The sequence below is a fragment of the Gopherus flavomarginatus genome, chromosome 3 (genome assembly GCF_025201925.1).
Source record: "Gopherus flavomarginatus isolate rGopFla2 chromosome 3, rGopFla2.mat.asm, whole genome shotgun sequence".
Classification (NCBI taxonomy): domain Eukaryota; kingdom Metazoa; phylum Chordata; order Testudines; family Testudinidae; genus Gopherus; species Gopherus flavomarginatus.
In genome coordinates, this window is record NC_066619.1 from 157,486,863 (window position 1) to 157,503,541 (window position 16,679).

Below are 16,679 nucleotides of genomic sequence, written 5' to 3' on the forward strand. Positions count from 1 at the left end.
GCCTTTAGCAAGGCCTCAGCCTGGGGAGTTGCAAGCCTGGAGCTCCCCAGCTCCTTTTGCCTTTCCTCAGCACTGCTCTAGTCCTGGTACCCTGCGCTCCCTGGCAGCCAGATCCTTCTCCCTCTACCGCTAGAGAGAGCCTGAGCCCTTATAACAGGGCCGGGTGTGGCCTGATTGGGGCATGACCCCAGCTGTGGCTGCTTCCCCAATCATCCCAGCCTTCCTCCACCAGACCGGGGTGACTGCACCGATACAAGACTCCTAACTTCCTTTGATTTACCTAAGCTCACAAACACAGTCTGCAGCAGATAAGGGAGTTAAAGACTGTTAGTTATGTGGCAGGTGTGTGTAAATGAGCCACAGCTGCTTTCTAACAACTTTATATGAGAATATGCACACTAGCCAGACTGTCTACTGAGCTGCAACATATTGTCTACTTTTAAAAACAACAGTGAGACCATTAGATGCTCTTCTCATTATGTCAATTTGATAAAAAAAAATATTCTCTAGGTCCACAGGCTTTCTAAAACGAAAATTGAGTTGCTCCATTTCCAACTGTGACTTCACTGCTATTTTTTTAAAAAAACCCATATGGTATAAGAGGTAAGAAAATCAAGTAAATGAAACCCCAGGGAATGATAACAAAATGAAAAAGGCAACTTGGCCCAATCAAAATAAGAATCACGGAATACTAACCTAGTTCAAAAAGAAATTTTTGTTCTCTTTATATATAAACATCCCAGTAGTTGAAGACTGAATCAGCACCCATCAGGAGGTACAGGAAAAAGACTTCTAAACTGGAAACCTGAAAAGATGTGGGTTTTTTTCCCCCTCCGAATAAGGATGAAAAAATAGTATAGACACAGTCTTACACTAAGAGTGGGTTTGCATGAGAGCTGATGGTGTCCTAATAGCAATATGAAGTATTGTCAAACAAGAAATGTATTTATGGAAATAAATTTGTTGTTAACATCTCTGAATGTCAGCACCTTGAGTCTCAGGAAGAGCCACCTCCTAAACTTTCCTGTCTTCACAGATCATCGGCCCTGAATGCATCTCTTACTTTCCTGTCTTCTAATGTACGTTGTGCCAGCTAAAGGGGTTGGATGGTTAAAAGAAAATGAAAATAGAAAGGGTAAAGTTTTCTGACCAGAAAAAAAGGAGAGGAAGGAAAAGGCAGGACTTCCACTCCCCATAGGGTTCTACTTTCCCAATTCAACTCCTGCTGAAAAGTATGCCTGTTATTTTCTCTAAGCTGCATTATTTAATTTAAGCACTGTCCGCAGTGAAGGGCTTTGCACCGGGGATGCTAATGCTACTAATACTTGCCCCCTCTCATTTCTGTTTGCACAGGAAAAACCTTTCATATGTGTTCGTGATAGAAGAAGAAATAAGCAAGGCTATGTTAATTCAAGAACTATAGTTGCAGAGCATTTGCTAGAAGGTTGCTAATAGTATTATCTTATAAACCATTCAACCAAAGTATGGTATAAACCACAGCACTCCTATAGCACAGCTTGGTTAAATAATTTAGATCACGGTTCATAGCTTTCTCTGTTCTGTTCAAGGGAACCATATTAGTTGAGTTGAGAGGAAGGTTGGTGTTGTGTTCAAGGCAGTGAGCTAGAACTGAAGAGGTTGGAGTTCAGTTCCTGACTCTGCCCTTGTAATAGAAATAATCATACTTAGAACCCTGCTTACGTGAACTGTGTTTAAATGTAGTTCTGGAATGGCTATGGGCAGGCTCTAAATGCCTAGAAAATTGAAGGAAGAATAAATAGTCCTGGCAAAATTAGTCTCTTGGTGCACCAGGAGGGATGAGAGGGCACAACGGGAGAATTGAGGTCAGGCACAACAAAGTTGATCTGGTACCTCTGAAGTCAATGGACACTGAATCAGGCCCAGTGTGAAGAAACATAATCAAACCACATTCTCTCTCCTGACAGACTTTCCTGAACGTGTTTTCAGTTCTTTACTCTTCCTTTGCAACACAGGGATCAATAGCCATGAAGATGTTTTTTTAAAAAAGCAAACAAACAATGCTGTGTTCAGCTAAAAAAAAAATTGCCACTCATTTGACACTTAGCCATGTGCGCACTTGGTAATTCTCTTCAGAGGCTGCCTTTCACAACGATAATGCCATGAGATAATGCGGGCTCATAAAAAGTGGCAGCATTGTAAAACACTCTTCAACGAGTATATTGAGGCCTGAAATGAATGGCAGGAGTGGTTCGAAGTGGTGAGTGATAAGCACATTGCATGATAGGGTTACCTGTGTTATGCTATAATTACACACCTAACTTGCAGGCTAATAATTAAACACAATTTTTGATTTTTAGCTTATTGACATTGCTTCTCCCCTATTTTTCAAGGGCAGTGGCAAACTGCATGATTCTGTGCAGTGGAGTATTTACACACAGGTATACACATTTGTAACCCTGCAGCTTTTTAAGGAACTTACTCCAGCTTTTTGAGGAAATAACTTTTTTTTGGTATTTATTTAAACAAGGTTTTTCAGGTCACCGAGTGTTAAATAAACCTAGTTGAATAGGAGCAGTGCACGGTGGAGGCTGCAGAATTCCTCACCACAGGCTCTTTTCCCTCCCTTCACTCCTCCCATCCTTGGGAACTTGCTCGCATAGGCCAGCAGGAAGATGGCACAAACATTTCTGTAGCCTTGATGAATTCCAAACTAGTCACACCCCAAGTCTTCAGTCTGTTTATGTGCGAGGGAGCTTTTTCAGAGTGGAATGTGCTTGATCTTTTCTCTGAAATGATAGTAACACAACTCTAAGAATGTAAAAGTTGCTATGCCAGGGGGAAAAAAACTACTTGCTCCTGTCTTTAGCAGTGGCTTATATCAAATAACTCTAAAGACTGTGCAAAATACTCATAATACATGCAAAGCCTTATCTGCATGAGAAAATTGCACCATTTTAACTTAACCTAATTTCTAAACCAATTTAATTAAATCAGTGCAACCCCCTGCTTGGGCACCCTTAATTTAATCTATGTGACTGGCTTGTTTAGCTCAAACCAAGTAAATGAGTAGAGGTACTTGGGTCAACGGTGTCCTACATAAGATTACATGCAGGAATTTGGTGTAGTATTTCTATGTGCTCATAGGTCCTTGAATAGTTATTTTACAGCTTTTGCAGTGGTGTGGGTACTATGAGATTGCTATTCAGGTAAAGTGACACAGATTATTAATTTATTTTTAAAAAATGTATCCATTGATTTGAAGTAGGCTTTGCAGTCGGATGGGTTCTAGTCACTATAGGTATGCTAGTCTGTTCAAGGACCCTTTTCAGAGAGTGAATCTCTCTTCTTGGCATGAACAGTGAGCCTGAGCCTTAGTAACTTATTGTAACTTTACACTTATGTAACTACAACTTTTATTGCTCCTGTTATGACACAGTGGCCTTGATAGTCCAGATTGATATTGACTGACAGTGACACTCCCTTGCAATAAACATTTTAAGGTGGCAAATACCCTCAGTACAGCCATTTCCTATCAGATTTCCTAGCAGCAGTCCTGCTAAAACTTCGCTGCTAAGCGCACGTCCAGACTAACCCGCGCCATCGGCGGGTTAAAATCGATTGCTCGGGGATCGATATATCGCGTCTAGTCTGGACGCGATGTATCGATCCCCGAGCGCGCTTACATCGATTCCGGAACTCCATCAACCCGAACGGAGTTCCGGAATCGACACGGAGAGCCGCGGACATCGATGCCGCGCCGTCCAGACGGGTGAGTACCTCGATTTTAGAAATTCGACTTCAGCTACGTTATTCCCGTAGCTGAAGTTGCGTATCTAAAATCGATTTTAATACCTAGTCTGGACGTGGCCTAAGTGTCTGGAAGCTGTTTCTGTCTTATTAAGGTGCAGATTGGTATGGACTGCTCTGTTCCTCGTGGGTGCTGATGTCTGTTGGATCCAGCATGGGCCTTGTACACTGCAAGACCAGGGCTCTATTTAGCAGTAACATATTGTTTCTGCTGCCTGGAGCTCAGTCCAAAAGCAAATGCAGAATTCTAGAAACTGTACTTTCTGCCTGCAGTGAGAACCATTGCAGTCTTAAGCACAAGGCTAAGCTGCAATATGTATCAATAGCAATAACAAAATCAGACATCACTTTATACAAATAATGCATTCTGTAATATTCATACTAATAAGGTAACCATGCTTCAGTGTCAGTAAAAGATGTGGCAAACATACCAGTATCATATCAGCACTCAGCTGAAAGTGCGATGAACACATGGATATTTCATGCAGAATACACAGTCAAATAGATGTTACTTGTTTCCCTTATTTGCCAATAGGTAGATGGATACTCAAATCTGACTTTCCCAAAGTTCATGGGATATTTGATATTTGATTGAGTGTGCCAGTATAAGGACAGTGGATTTTAACAAACTCCTAGAACTCATGACTAAGGTCCCATGGGAGGAAAATTCTAATGGAAAAGGAGTTCAGGACAGCTGGCAGTTTCTCAAAGAGACAATATTAAAGGCACTACAGCAAACTATCCTGATGCAAAGACAAGACAGTAAGAATAATAATAGTATAGTAATAGTAGGAGGCCAGCATGGCTACATTAGGAACTCTTTAATTACTTGAAAATCAAAAAGGTATCCTACAAAAAGTTGGAACATGGATAAATTGCAAAAGATGAATACAAAAGAATAGCACAAGCATGTAGGGACAAAATCAGAAAGGCTAAGGAACACAATGAGTTATACCTAGCTAGGGACGTAAAAAGAAATATGAAGATGCATTAAGAGGAAGGGGAAGAAAAGTGTGGGTCCACTAGTTAGCAGGGAATGAGAGCTAATAATGGACAACACCAAGAAGTCTGAGGTGTTTAATGCCTATCTTGCTTCAGTTTTCACTAAAAAAAAAAAATTAATTGTGACCAGATGCTTTACACAATTAATATCAACAACAAGCAAGAAGGAACACAAATCAGAATAAAGAAAGAACAGGTTAAAGAATTTTCAGACAAGTTTAGATGTTTTCAAGTCAGCAGGACCTGACAAAATTCACCGTAGGGTACATAAGGAATTTGCTAAGCTCAGAACATGAGCAATTTTCTTTGGGAACTCATGGCGGATAGATGAGGTCCCAGAGAACTGGAGAAGGGCAAACATAGTATCTGTCTTTAAAAAGGGGAACAAGGACCTGGGAAATTATAGACCAATCAGCCTAACTCTGATACCTGGAAAGATATTGGAATGAATTATTAAACAATCAGTTTGTAAGCACCTAGAGTATAACGGTGATAAATAATAGCCAACATGGATTTGTCAGGAACAAGTCTTGCCAAGCAGACCCAATTTCTCCCTTTGACAGGGTTTCTGTAGTAGACAGGGGCAAAGCTGTAGACTTTTTATTTTTAGTAAAGCTTTTGACACAGTCCAACATGATATTCTCATAAGCAAACGAGGGAAATGTGATCTAGATTAAATTACTATATGGTGCCTGCACAACTGGTTGAAAAACCATTCTCAAAGAGTAGTTATCAATGATTCACTATTAAACCGGGAGGACGTACCTAGTGGGGACCCTCAGGAGTCAGTCCTGGGTCTGGTACTATTCAATATTTTCATTAATGACTTGGATAATGGAGTGAAGAGGGTTTTTATAAAATTTGTGGTTGAGAACAAGCTGTGAGGGATTGCCAGCACTTTGGAAGACAGGATTCAAATTCAAAATTACCTTGAGAAATTGGAGAATTGGTCTGAAATCAACGGGATGACATTCAGTAAAGACAAGTGCAAAGTACTACACTTAGGAAGAAACATCAAATGCAATGGGAGAATAAGAAGATAGGTGGTAGTACTGCTGAAAAGGATCTGGGGGTTATAGCAGATCACAAATATGAGCCAACAATATAGTGCAGTTGCAAAAAAGAAAAAAAGGCTAATGTCATTCTGGGGTGTATTAACATGAGTGTCATACATAAGACAAGAGAAAAGATATATTCCACTCTACTTGGCACTGGTGAGGCCTCAGATGGAGTATTGTGTCCAGTTCTTGATGTCATATTTTTAAGCTTTAGAGAAATTGGAGATAGTCCAGAGACGAGCAACAAAAATGAAAAAAGGTTTAGAAATCTGACCTGTGAGGAAAGATTAAAAAAAAAACTGAATACGTTTAGTCTCAAGAAGAGAAGACTGAGGTGGTGGGGACCTGATAAGTCTTCAGATATGTTAAGGACTGTCATAAAGAGAACAGTGATCAATTGTTCTCTATGTTCACTGAAGGTAGGACAAAAAGTAATGGGCTTAATCTGCAGCAAAGATGATTTAGCTTAAATATTATGGAATGCTTTCTAACAATGAGGATAGTTACGTACTCATATAGGTTGCCAAGGGAGTTTGTGGAATCTCCATCATTAGAGGTTTTTATAAACAGGATAGACAAACACCTCTCAAGGATGGTCTATGTACTCTTGGTCCTGCTTCAGCATAGGGGGATGAACTAGATGATCTCTCGAGGTATCTCCCAGCCCTACTTTTTTCTGATTCTATGATAGTGTGGTGGTGTTTGCTGATCTTGCTAAAATTCCGAATAAATGTCTTTTTTTTTTTCAATTGTGTAGATGGGAATACTTGTCTCCAAAAAGAGTAGGCTAGATTTTCATCAAATTGTGACCCACATGTTTGAAATTATGAGCAGTCCCAGAAAATGTATGTGAAATTGCTGTTTGACCACATCAGAGGTTGGACCTATTTGAGATAATTATATTAATGATTCTGGGTGCTTAAAAAGGGTGATGTAATAACTGTCTATTGGATTTATGTTCATAATGGTGGGAAGATAGTGGGGATGTGTGCATTTTGGAGGCACCTTGGTATTCTGCCTCCTACTTTTTTAAATGTTCCATGAGTTAGGTATAGAGGGATCATGATAATTTGTCCTTTTAATCTACCTGTTTTCCTGCTATTTGATTTAAGACATAGATACGGCTTGCTATATGCTAGTATGTTCTGCTGTAGAGATAGTATCATACTTAGAAATAATTATAAAAAACTCTGAAGGTTTAATTGTTGGAAAAGTGGTTCAAATGATTTGAAATCTAAAATGTTGATCTACTGTTGATAACTTTACTTTGCTCATGGATTATATGGAAGTGTCCGGGTAGCTAGAAATAATAACTAGACAGGACAAGGATGTTTTGATGCCCCATTTATTTTTCCTTCATTACACTGTTCTATTTGAAACATTGTGGAATAGGCAGTTGACACAAGAGGTCCTTCCTGACATGGTACACTACATAGATGAGACTGAGAGATATAGTTGCTTTTATTAAAACATTCATATTGATAATATTTTCAGTGGGAGAAAGTTATAATATTGTCTTGTTTACAGACTTATACTGAACTAGGGGGCACTGTTTGACCTTTGGCAGCCTATCGGAGAAGACTCCAATAAGCAACCACAGTTTTAATGTTGAAAAGCAGAACAAATCTCTTTAGTTCTTACATCAGTTGGGTGTGGGAGCACGAACCTAAGAGTCTGTTACGATTCAGACACGTTCTTCTCTCCTGTAAGGCCTCATCCAAAGCAAATGTAAGTCAATGGAAGAAATCCCATTGATTTCATGGGGTTTTGGATCAGACCCATAAAATTTGTATAATTTGTTTAAAAACAGCAATTGTTTGTTGAAGGTTTTTTCAAAGGTTCAGTGTGGGTTTCTATTTATCTGGTGTCAGGCTTTCGTTCCTAATTATTGTCTAATTTCTGGGGTACCTCTTCAAGACTCAAAAGGCAATAAGTAATTTTTAGGATTTAGTAACATTTCTGCACCATTTGTTTCATTTTTTTATGGAGCAAAAAGAAACATTGTTCCTGTTAGCATTTGAAGATTCAGAATGGGCACAATGCATGATTATGGTCAACTAAGTTCATATGTCCAGGTGCTTCTGCTCCTGATAGTAGAGAAGTAGAAAAACCAGCAGAAGTATTAAGAACCTGAATAAAATGTGCTAATGATGTTCTTCCCTTCACTTTATAAAAGAACATGTTTCTGTGCCCTATAATCCTAATCCAATGCCCTTCCAGTGACTTCAGTGAGCACCAGATTAGTACTCTGTGTGATAGGTTGCTGACTGAAAGGTCAAGCGTAGAGTAGCCCATGTTTAAATTTACATCTACAGGCTAACAAAAGTTGATATGCTTATGTAAGTATGGCATTAGCCACACCTTGCCTAGGTGTAACATATTTGTTTTCATTAATCCTGATGTACTAGGAATCACACAAATGAAAGTATCATAAATCAAGGTTTTCTGCACAGCATATCTTGGCTAATGAATTATTATTTTTTAAATTGGTATGACATGTACAATTATAGCATAAGGAATGTAAGGTGCTTAGAATGGTTTAATCAAAAAAATTAAGCTCTTTAGGGCACTATCTGTTGTCTTTTTCCATATAAAAACTCCCTGCAGCTAAAACAAAAGGGAATAAGGGATATTGTTAAAATGAAAGCCTTACTTAACACTTTATGTTTTGGATCCTTTAACTGTTTTCCCTTCTTTTCTGTACCATTAAGAAAAGTTTTAAAATATTTTAATGGTGTTTTTGCCATGGGACTAAGCAGGCTGTGGTCTCTGTATTAAAAAACCTGAACCCTGTTTGACAGTTTAGTGTTATAAAATGACAGGGTTGTATAAACAGCTTTGACTCTCTGGGCCCATTTATTCCATAAATATTAATACAACAGGACTGCTACTTTAATCTATATCTGGACAGCACCAAGCAGAATGGGGTTCTGACCACTGATTATTACTGTAATAATAATAATTAATACACATTCTTTTTTTTTCTAGAACATTATCTAGTGCAGGAAAAGAGCTGAAGGATAATTTTCTGAAGGCATTGGCAGAAAGGGAGGAAGCCAACCGCAGTGGGAAAATGGCTGTGAGTACATTTGAGATCCTATAATAATAAATAATTTGAAAAGTTATATCTAAAGCTACCATCTTTACCTTGTAGCACATATTGCATTTTTCATGAAAACATCTATTAGTGTAATTTATAGCAAACCTATTATTTTCATCGAGTAATACAGTTTAAAAGTTCTGTCTGTTTGGGAGAGGTTCCCTGAGGACTGGAAAGTGACAAATGATACTATAGGCCTATTTTTGACAAAATGCATGAAAAGACAAACCAGGAATCTACAGACAGGTACATTTAACGGTATTGGTGGAGCAAATCCTGGAAAACATACAAAGGGATGTAATAGGAGAACACCTAGAGAAATACATTTTGATTTTGGATACCTGTTAAGGATTTAGTCACCAATCTTGTGGCTACTTAAGCACGCATATAACATTACACACACGTGAATGCTGTGGGTCCCTTATTGAGCAAGGCAACGCTCTGTGTTGTGGAATCTACTGCCCATTGGCCTCCAAGAGAATTTAGTATTGGTTTTGACCTATAAAGCCTTATATGACGTGGGACCAGCATTCCCTGAAGGATTGCCTCTCAACCCGGGCCGTACTGCCATAGCTGTAGTCCAATGAAGTGCCCAAACCAGGTCTCGCTCATAAAAGAGAGAAGGTGACTGGCAGGGCATTTTCTGTAGAGGCTCCAGGACTCTGGAATATGACTCCCAATTTGGTCCAGAAAAATTGAATTTGGTGACCTTCCAGGCGTGCTGCAAAAGACATCTGTTTGATAGGAATTTTGGAAAAGGCCGAGGGTATGCTTCCCATAACACTGGAGAAGCAGAAAGGAGTTTTTGTAGGTGGCTGCCTGGCTGAGTTCCCGTGAAATTATTTCTCTAATACTGCTGTGATTTTATTGTATTATTAATGATGTTAAGATGCCTAGAGCCTTGGATAGGCATCTTTTTATATTTTTAAATCAAAATAAATAAATAGTCTCATTGACTCATGTAAAATGCACAAGTTTGCAGAACTGGGGCTTAACTTAGGTCATGCTTAACTTACCCATTGGAATTCTTCGACAATTCGATTGCCTTTGCAGATCAGGGAAATGATAATATATTTTGATTTTCCAGAAACTCTTCATAAAATTACACATCTGAGATTAATGGTTGAGCTAAAGAGGCATGTAAGACTTGATTAGAATGTTTCTGGGAGGAATGATGAGAAATAATGGAACGAAACTGAGCAAGGGAAATTTATGCTAGATATCACAAAAGATTTTCTAACCGTAATTTAGTTAGACTGTGGGAACTGGTGGAATCCTAGATGAGATAGAGCACTCTGGAATATTGTCAGGGGAACAATCCTGTAATGTCAGATGACAGATTGGAAAATTGAATAGGACTTTTCTGTCTCTAAATTCTATTCTAACCGTATATTTTTTGCTGGCCCTCATTCCCATCTCTTTCCCTTTGTCAATGAGAAAACAAAAGTTAGAGAAGATGCCTATATATTTCCTTTAATCTCCTCTTTTTCTTTTCCTCTACTCTCTCTAGCCTTATCTATAAAAAAGCAAACAAATGCAATATGTAGTTATGCTGGCGCTAATAAAATATTGTTCAGCAGAGAGGTAAGTAGGAATTGACAAAGTTTTGGTAACAGGAGAGACAACCCTTCCCTCCCCCATCCCCCAAATTTGGAAACTTGTCTAGATTCTCTAAACCTTTTGGGTCTTAGTGTAGTTTACAGGCCGTTGGCGATTTTCACCAAAGCAAGGATCCTCAGACTATGGTACATGAGTGTTTACCTCACAACAATTTTTTAAGAAGACGGTGTGTAAACAGATAAAGTTTGGGACCCATTGTGCTACAGCAAATTGGACCAAACTGAGTAACAGCAGGGCTGGATTTGTCACACTATCAGTTTTTCTCACAATTTGTATAGGCCTATTTTCAGAGTTAGTACTGCAAAGTAATGAGTTATCAATAGTCACCATGTAGCAATATCTGTTAGACCAGAATACTGATACATACTCAGGGCCGGCGCAACCCATTAGGTGACCTAGGCGGTCGCCTAGGTCACTAACATTTGGGGGGCGGCGGCCGGATGTTAGGCCACCCCGGTCGTTGGCGGTATTTCAGGGGCGGGACCTTCCACCGCCTCTGTAGGGGGCGCCATTTTGGAGGTGGGACCTTCCGCCACCTAGGGTGCCAAAAAAGCTGGCAGTGCTCCTGTAGTACTATTCTATATGAATATAGTTGAGGAGAAGAAGATCCTTCGTACCTGGCTTGATTCATGTTTGCTAGCTTTGTTATATAGGAGAGTAATATCTGCTTGTAATGAGTTCACATCACTTAACTATTTGTGGCACAACTGGACTGATGAGACAATAAAGACAACACTGGTTTTGCTGCTTCATATGCTTTTTCATCCCTCCTATGTGGGACATTGAGAGTTAATTGATTCTGTGCTCACAGTGTCACTAGATACCCTCTCCTTGTGTTAAAATAATACTGCAAAAATAGCACTGGCTTTATGAGAGGGGTTGCAGTGATTTTGATCTTCTTCCTGACTCTGGTTGCTTTTGAAGCTGATCAGACAAACGGTAAATATATACAGTATTTTCTTTTTTCCCCTCCATCTCTCATAACTAAAGTAAAAGTGTATCTATTTTTTTTCTCCTGTGCATTTCTGGGATCCATATCTGCTTTTTTATGGCTAGCTAATTAGCCACTAGAATTTGCAGAGGAAATGTTGCTGAAAATGTGGCTCTAAAACCTATGTGAGCAAGCTTTCTCCTGAGGCTTCAAACACCTTGTGGTTTCAACTGATTGAGAAGTACCATGGGAAAAGTGTTTCTTGTGGTATTTAAGGATTTCCTAGCAGAAAAGGTCCAGAAAAAGGCAACAAAAATGGTTAGCTGTGTGGCTCAATTTACATATGATGAAAGATTGGAAAAAATAGGATGATTTAGTGTGAAAAAGAGAAGAATTGAGAGATTTATTTGAGGCATTGAATATTGTAAAAGGAATTCAGTAGTTAATAATATTTCCTACCTCTTTTCATCTGTAGTGCTCTTTTCATCAAAGTTCTTTACAAAGGAGGTCAATATCATCATCCCCATTTTACAGATGGGGAAACTGAGGTACAGAGTGGCATGACTTGCCTGAGATCATCCAGCAGACCAGTGGCCTCTGTATCTTTTTGTCCACTGGGAGAAACAGCTACCTTAAAAATGTGCTTCAGAAGTTACAGGATAAGTGCCCATCTTGGAATCTTCTTTTTATAAAAACAGTAATAAAGCAGGAGTTTTGCAAGCTCATGTGAAAGTCTTTGTTCAAAATCTAACCTATAATACAAGGAAGAGGGTCACTAGATAAAATTAATGACAGGCCTAGTAAATTTAAAGCTGGAAATAAATACAGACAGCTCTTGAGAATTAATTACCACAGGAGGGTATAGACGTAAACTATAACTGGGTTTGAAAAGGACTGAATAAATTCCTGACTGAATATAACATTGTAGTTAGACTTGCTAATAGTGTTGAATCTTATGTGTGTAAGCTGATTCATGTGAGGATGATCAGAGAAGAATTTTCCCATGTGTATGGCGCTGAATAATTGATTCGATAAATTATTGAGATTTTTCTGTGTGTCTTTCTCTGAAGTTTTTGGTATTGGCTGTTTCACTTAATAAAGAAATGATTTGAACCAGTCTGCCAATTACTATTTGCCATTACTATGGGTGAATGGGCATAGCTCCATGGAAGTCCGGTTGCACTGATGTCTACAACGCAATGCCAGTTTTCGCTGGCAGAAGTATCTGGCCTTATGTTTCTGTTAAAACAATTAGTGCAGGGGTGCACAATTCTTCTTTGAGCTGCAAAACATTACCCAAATGTTTCCAAACCTGCAGAAAGGTTTTCTTTAGTTCATTCTGAGATGGGATCAAAAGTTGAACTTGCCTTATGTTTGATCCAAACCAGTTTGCCGAGAGTTTGGAAAGTCCACTTCCCCAGAGTGAGTAGGAAGCTTTCCTGGGAACATGCCATCGCCTTCCATGGAATCTAAACTTTCATCTAAAGAAAACAAATTTGAGCAATTATGATTGTGAAGAAACCTTCCAGACATGACCCAAATGTGAGTGATTTACTGCTTCTTCCTAAAGCCAAGTCTTCACTGCAAAATATGGGTGTGTTTACACTGAGTTAGCTAACTAGAAACACCTATCTCTAGTTTTACCGTGAGGTGGCTCATTGTAGTGAACCCCAAGTGGGAGTTATAGGGTTGTACCATATACACCCCCTTCCCTTTTTTTTTTGCAGTGAAAACATAGCCATAACCTCCAACACTGTTAACTGTGGATAGGTGTGAAGGATGGCTGCTTGTGTTAGGAAAAAGATGGGATCTGGAAATTGCTGCATATGAGACAGCTGATGAGGGAAGTGCTGACCATTGATGTGAGAAGCTGCCACTCCCATCCCTTGGAACAGTGGTTACTGTGGGTATCCCAGTTGCCTTAGCCAAGCAGAGGATTTTATCAATGTGGGGGTGGAAAGATTGCGTGCTTCCCTCCCACATAATCTTCTGCTGGGGGTAGCAGGAGCCTTCTCCCTGGACAGTGCTCTCTGCTTGGGTGGCTGGTCATAGTGGGGAGGCTCCCTCTCCCCAATACAAGAGTCCTCTGTTAAGGTGGGAGGCATGAGATCCACCACGACTGATCCTCAGACTAGTCTAGGAGGAGAGAAACCTTATCCCCTTACTATCCTAGCCAGACTTCTGAAAGCAAAGGGAGTAGCAAAAGGGCTCCTGCTACAGCAGAGGACTCTTTGTAGTCTGTGTAGGGGGCAACAGTATCAAGTGGTTTGATGTGAGAGGGTTCCTGGTATTTGTTCATTGGGAGGGAGAGTATTGATTGATTTAGTGTAGGGTGGAGCATAGCATTAATTCAAGAGCCAGAGGGAGACTGGGGTCTCCTGGCCAAAGCAGAAGGTGGAACTCAACCATCAGGAGACTAGTCAGGAGGAGAAGTAGTTCAGGGAACTGGTGTATTTTGGCCTGGTGAGTAGCCTTAAATTTTAAGTAGCTGTTTCAAGCCCTGGGTTTGCCCACTCCTTGTAATAACAACACTAAAGGTTCTTTCCAGTATTGTAGGGCCCATCCTACCTCCTCTGTGCTGACTTGGTTTCATTCTCTGCTCATCTGCTCTGTAGACAGTTTGCCATATACACTACACACAGAGCAATGGGATGGAGAGAAGAGCAGGAGCATCACAGCAATATGAGATAGGCCTTAAGCACTCCCCTGGTATTACTGCTCTGGATAATGAGATGATAGGCTTAAATATGTTAGCTAGAATGTGATCCAGCCCCTAAAAAAGTGTCCCACCAAAATGGAGACATCTGGTCTCAGTTTCAGATACTCCCTGCAATGATATGATTTGTGGACCCCTAAAATGGCCTCTGGTTATATATTGAGAGTTTCTGGAACTGTGAATACTATTCAAGCTATCCAGTGTATAACTACATATAACAAAGTAAATTAAATATGCTGTTTCAGCCTGTATCACCTGGATTTTGTTGGTTTAAGTCAGATCCATAATGTTTTCCTAATACACTTTTGTTCAGAAATGTTGGTATAGAACGTAAACTTGTTGGCTGTGGTCATAAATGTACACAGAAGATATTATCATTTTTTCTATCAAATACTTGATTAGCCCTCAAGAATTTCATTATGAAGCTATGTAACTATTGATCTTACACATTCCACCAGTATTATTAATAGGGCTCTATACAGCTGAAATTATACATGGTCTTTTGGGTGATACTGGGTCTGTATGGCCAAGTAAGCTGGCTGCTGAGCACACCAACGTATCCAGAGAAATGGCTGCCTATTTTGCAAGGCTAAAACTTCTCCCAAATGTCAGTTACATGCCAGGATTTCTGGAACTGCTCAGTGGATGAAAACTTACATAAATGAGTTCCCTGCCTCATCTTCTCAGCATATGCTATATGTCTAAGGTCCACTTCTTTTCCTCATGAAGGGGCTGTCCAGGCCATGGGAATTACTACAGCTCCAGCTAAGCATGAGGGGAGCGCAGTCACTGCATGACCTGGCTCCAATGATAATGAAACACACAACTGGGTGTCACGAAGCCCAGGTCACTTCACACAAGTCCTTAGTGGCTCATGCATTTTGACCAGGAGGTGACGAAGTGGAAACTTTCATATCTCTCTGAGCCAGTGAGAAATTGCCCCAAACCACCCTTTGCAACCAAGCAGGCAGAAGAGAGCAGAACTACGCAAGACTAATACCTCCCATTCTATCTAGGGTCTGCAAGTGATGGTCAGTGGTGTTAAAGTGTTGTGGCATACTTAAATATATCAGCATGGCCATGTAACCATTCTACATTGCTAGAAGTAGATTCCCTACCAAAGAAACTGTGATACAGTGCAGGCTCATTTACCTGCCCCGCTCATTTACCTGCCCCTCAGTATACAAAGGTTAATTCTAGCTTTACTGTCACTTCCTCGGTGGCAGGGCTTTGAGAAGGGCTGGTGGAAAGCAAAAGTGGAAAAATGCCTGTGGGAAGGGAGGATCCCATAGCTAGGTGCTAAGTGAACACTAGCTTTCGGAATCTTTTAGTTACGGTTTCTTTTGCTTTGATTAATGCTATCAACCCTTTCCTACTGCTGAAAATTCCTACTGATTCCTGCTGTTTTATTCTTGCCTGAAACCTTCCATTTTACAGAGATTAATCCATGTGTTGTACCATTCCTGAACCAAACATCAAACTGAAAGGAGCCAAGGAAATGTGAAGGCTCTGAACAATATCAGATTTGTCCTGATAATCTCCATATCAGAGCTGTCCTGTCATGGTAGCCTCAGTACTTTCCCCACAAGAATAAGATTAGAAAAGGGCTATAATTGAGGTTGTCATGGTCTAGAGCATGGCCCAGACTTCCACAGCTCTCTGTATTATTGTGGAGAGGTATTGTCAAACTTAGGCAATAGTGAACCCAGCGCTTCATTCTTGATCTAGGTAATCCTTGTAGGGGAAGGCTCTAACTTGCATTTTCTTGACTGAAGCTTCCCTGCTATTTCCAGAACTATATCTGCCCAAACCCATCTGGAGAAGATGTTGCATTATTCTGCCCCAGTTGTGGACCTACCCTACTGCAGTGGCAAACTTCATCCCTGAGTTATCAAATGTGCAAAGAATAACAAAAAAATGCTTCATAAAGTAAAGGATCCATTTCTTTTTCTGAGGGGAGCAAGTGGAGATTAAACAAGCTCTTTCAGTGGTAGTGGGAAAGAAAATGTGTTTGCTGCCACAACAGCCCTGGACTGTGACTTCCAAAACTCTCTGCACTATAATAGGTTAATCTCAAACTGTATCTTTCTCCCTATGAATTTTAGCTTACACAGGTTATCTGTACATCAAATTGATCTATGAGAATGTTGTTTATAAAAATGAGGTGGTCATTGACAAAGGTGTTGTACACATTCCCTCAATTACCAACCCTATTCAAAAATGAGATCCGGAAAAGTAAGAAGTGGTCAGTAGAAAGTGGATTCAAAGAATGATGGAGTGGGCGCTAGGTGACAATTCATCCCTGTTTTGAATGTGCAGCTGAAGTGTCTCTTACTTTCATGAATAAGAATTCACTTAAATTCCAGCATTCAGTTATATGCTCAAACTCATTCTGAAGGCAGAAAGTTCTTCATTTCTTCACAGAGCTGTATATTTTCTGCACCTAGACCTCACCCACATGCT

The 16,679-nt window shown here is 39.9% G+C and overlaps 1 protein-coding gene across 2 annotated transcripts in view; it reads left to right on the forward strand.

The window, feature by feature from the left end:
- CFAP299 (cilia and flagella associated protein 299) overlaps positions 1-16,679 on the forward strand; it is a 443,463-nt gene that overhangs the window by 180,861 nt on the left and 245,923 nt on the right. For both annotated transcript variants that reach the window (XM_050945232.1, XM_050945233.1), the window contains exon 3: positions 8,838-8,928. In XM_050945232.1, coding sequence (XP_050801189.1) covers positions 8,838-8,928 — 91 coding nt within the window. The remainder of the gene's footprint in view (positions 1-8,837; positions 8,929-16,679) is intronic.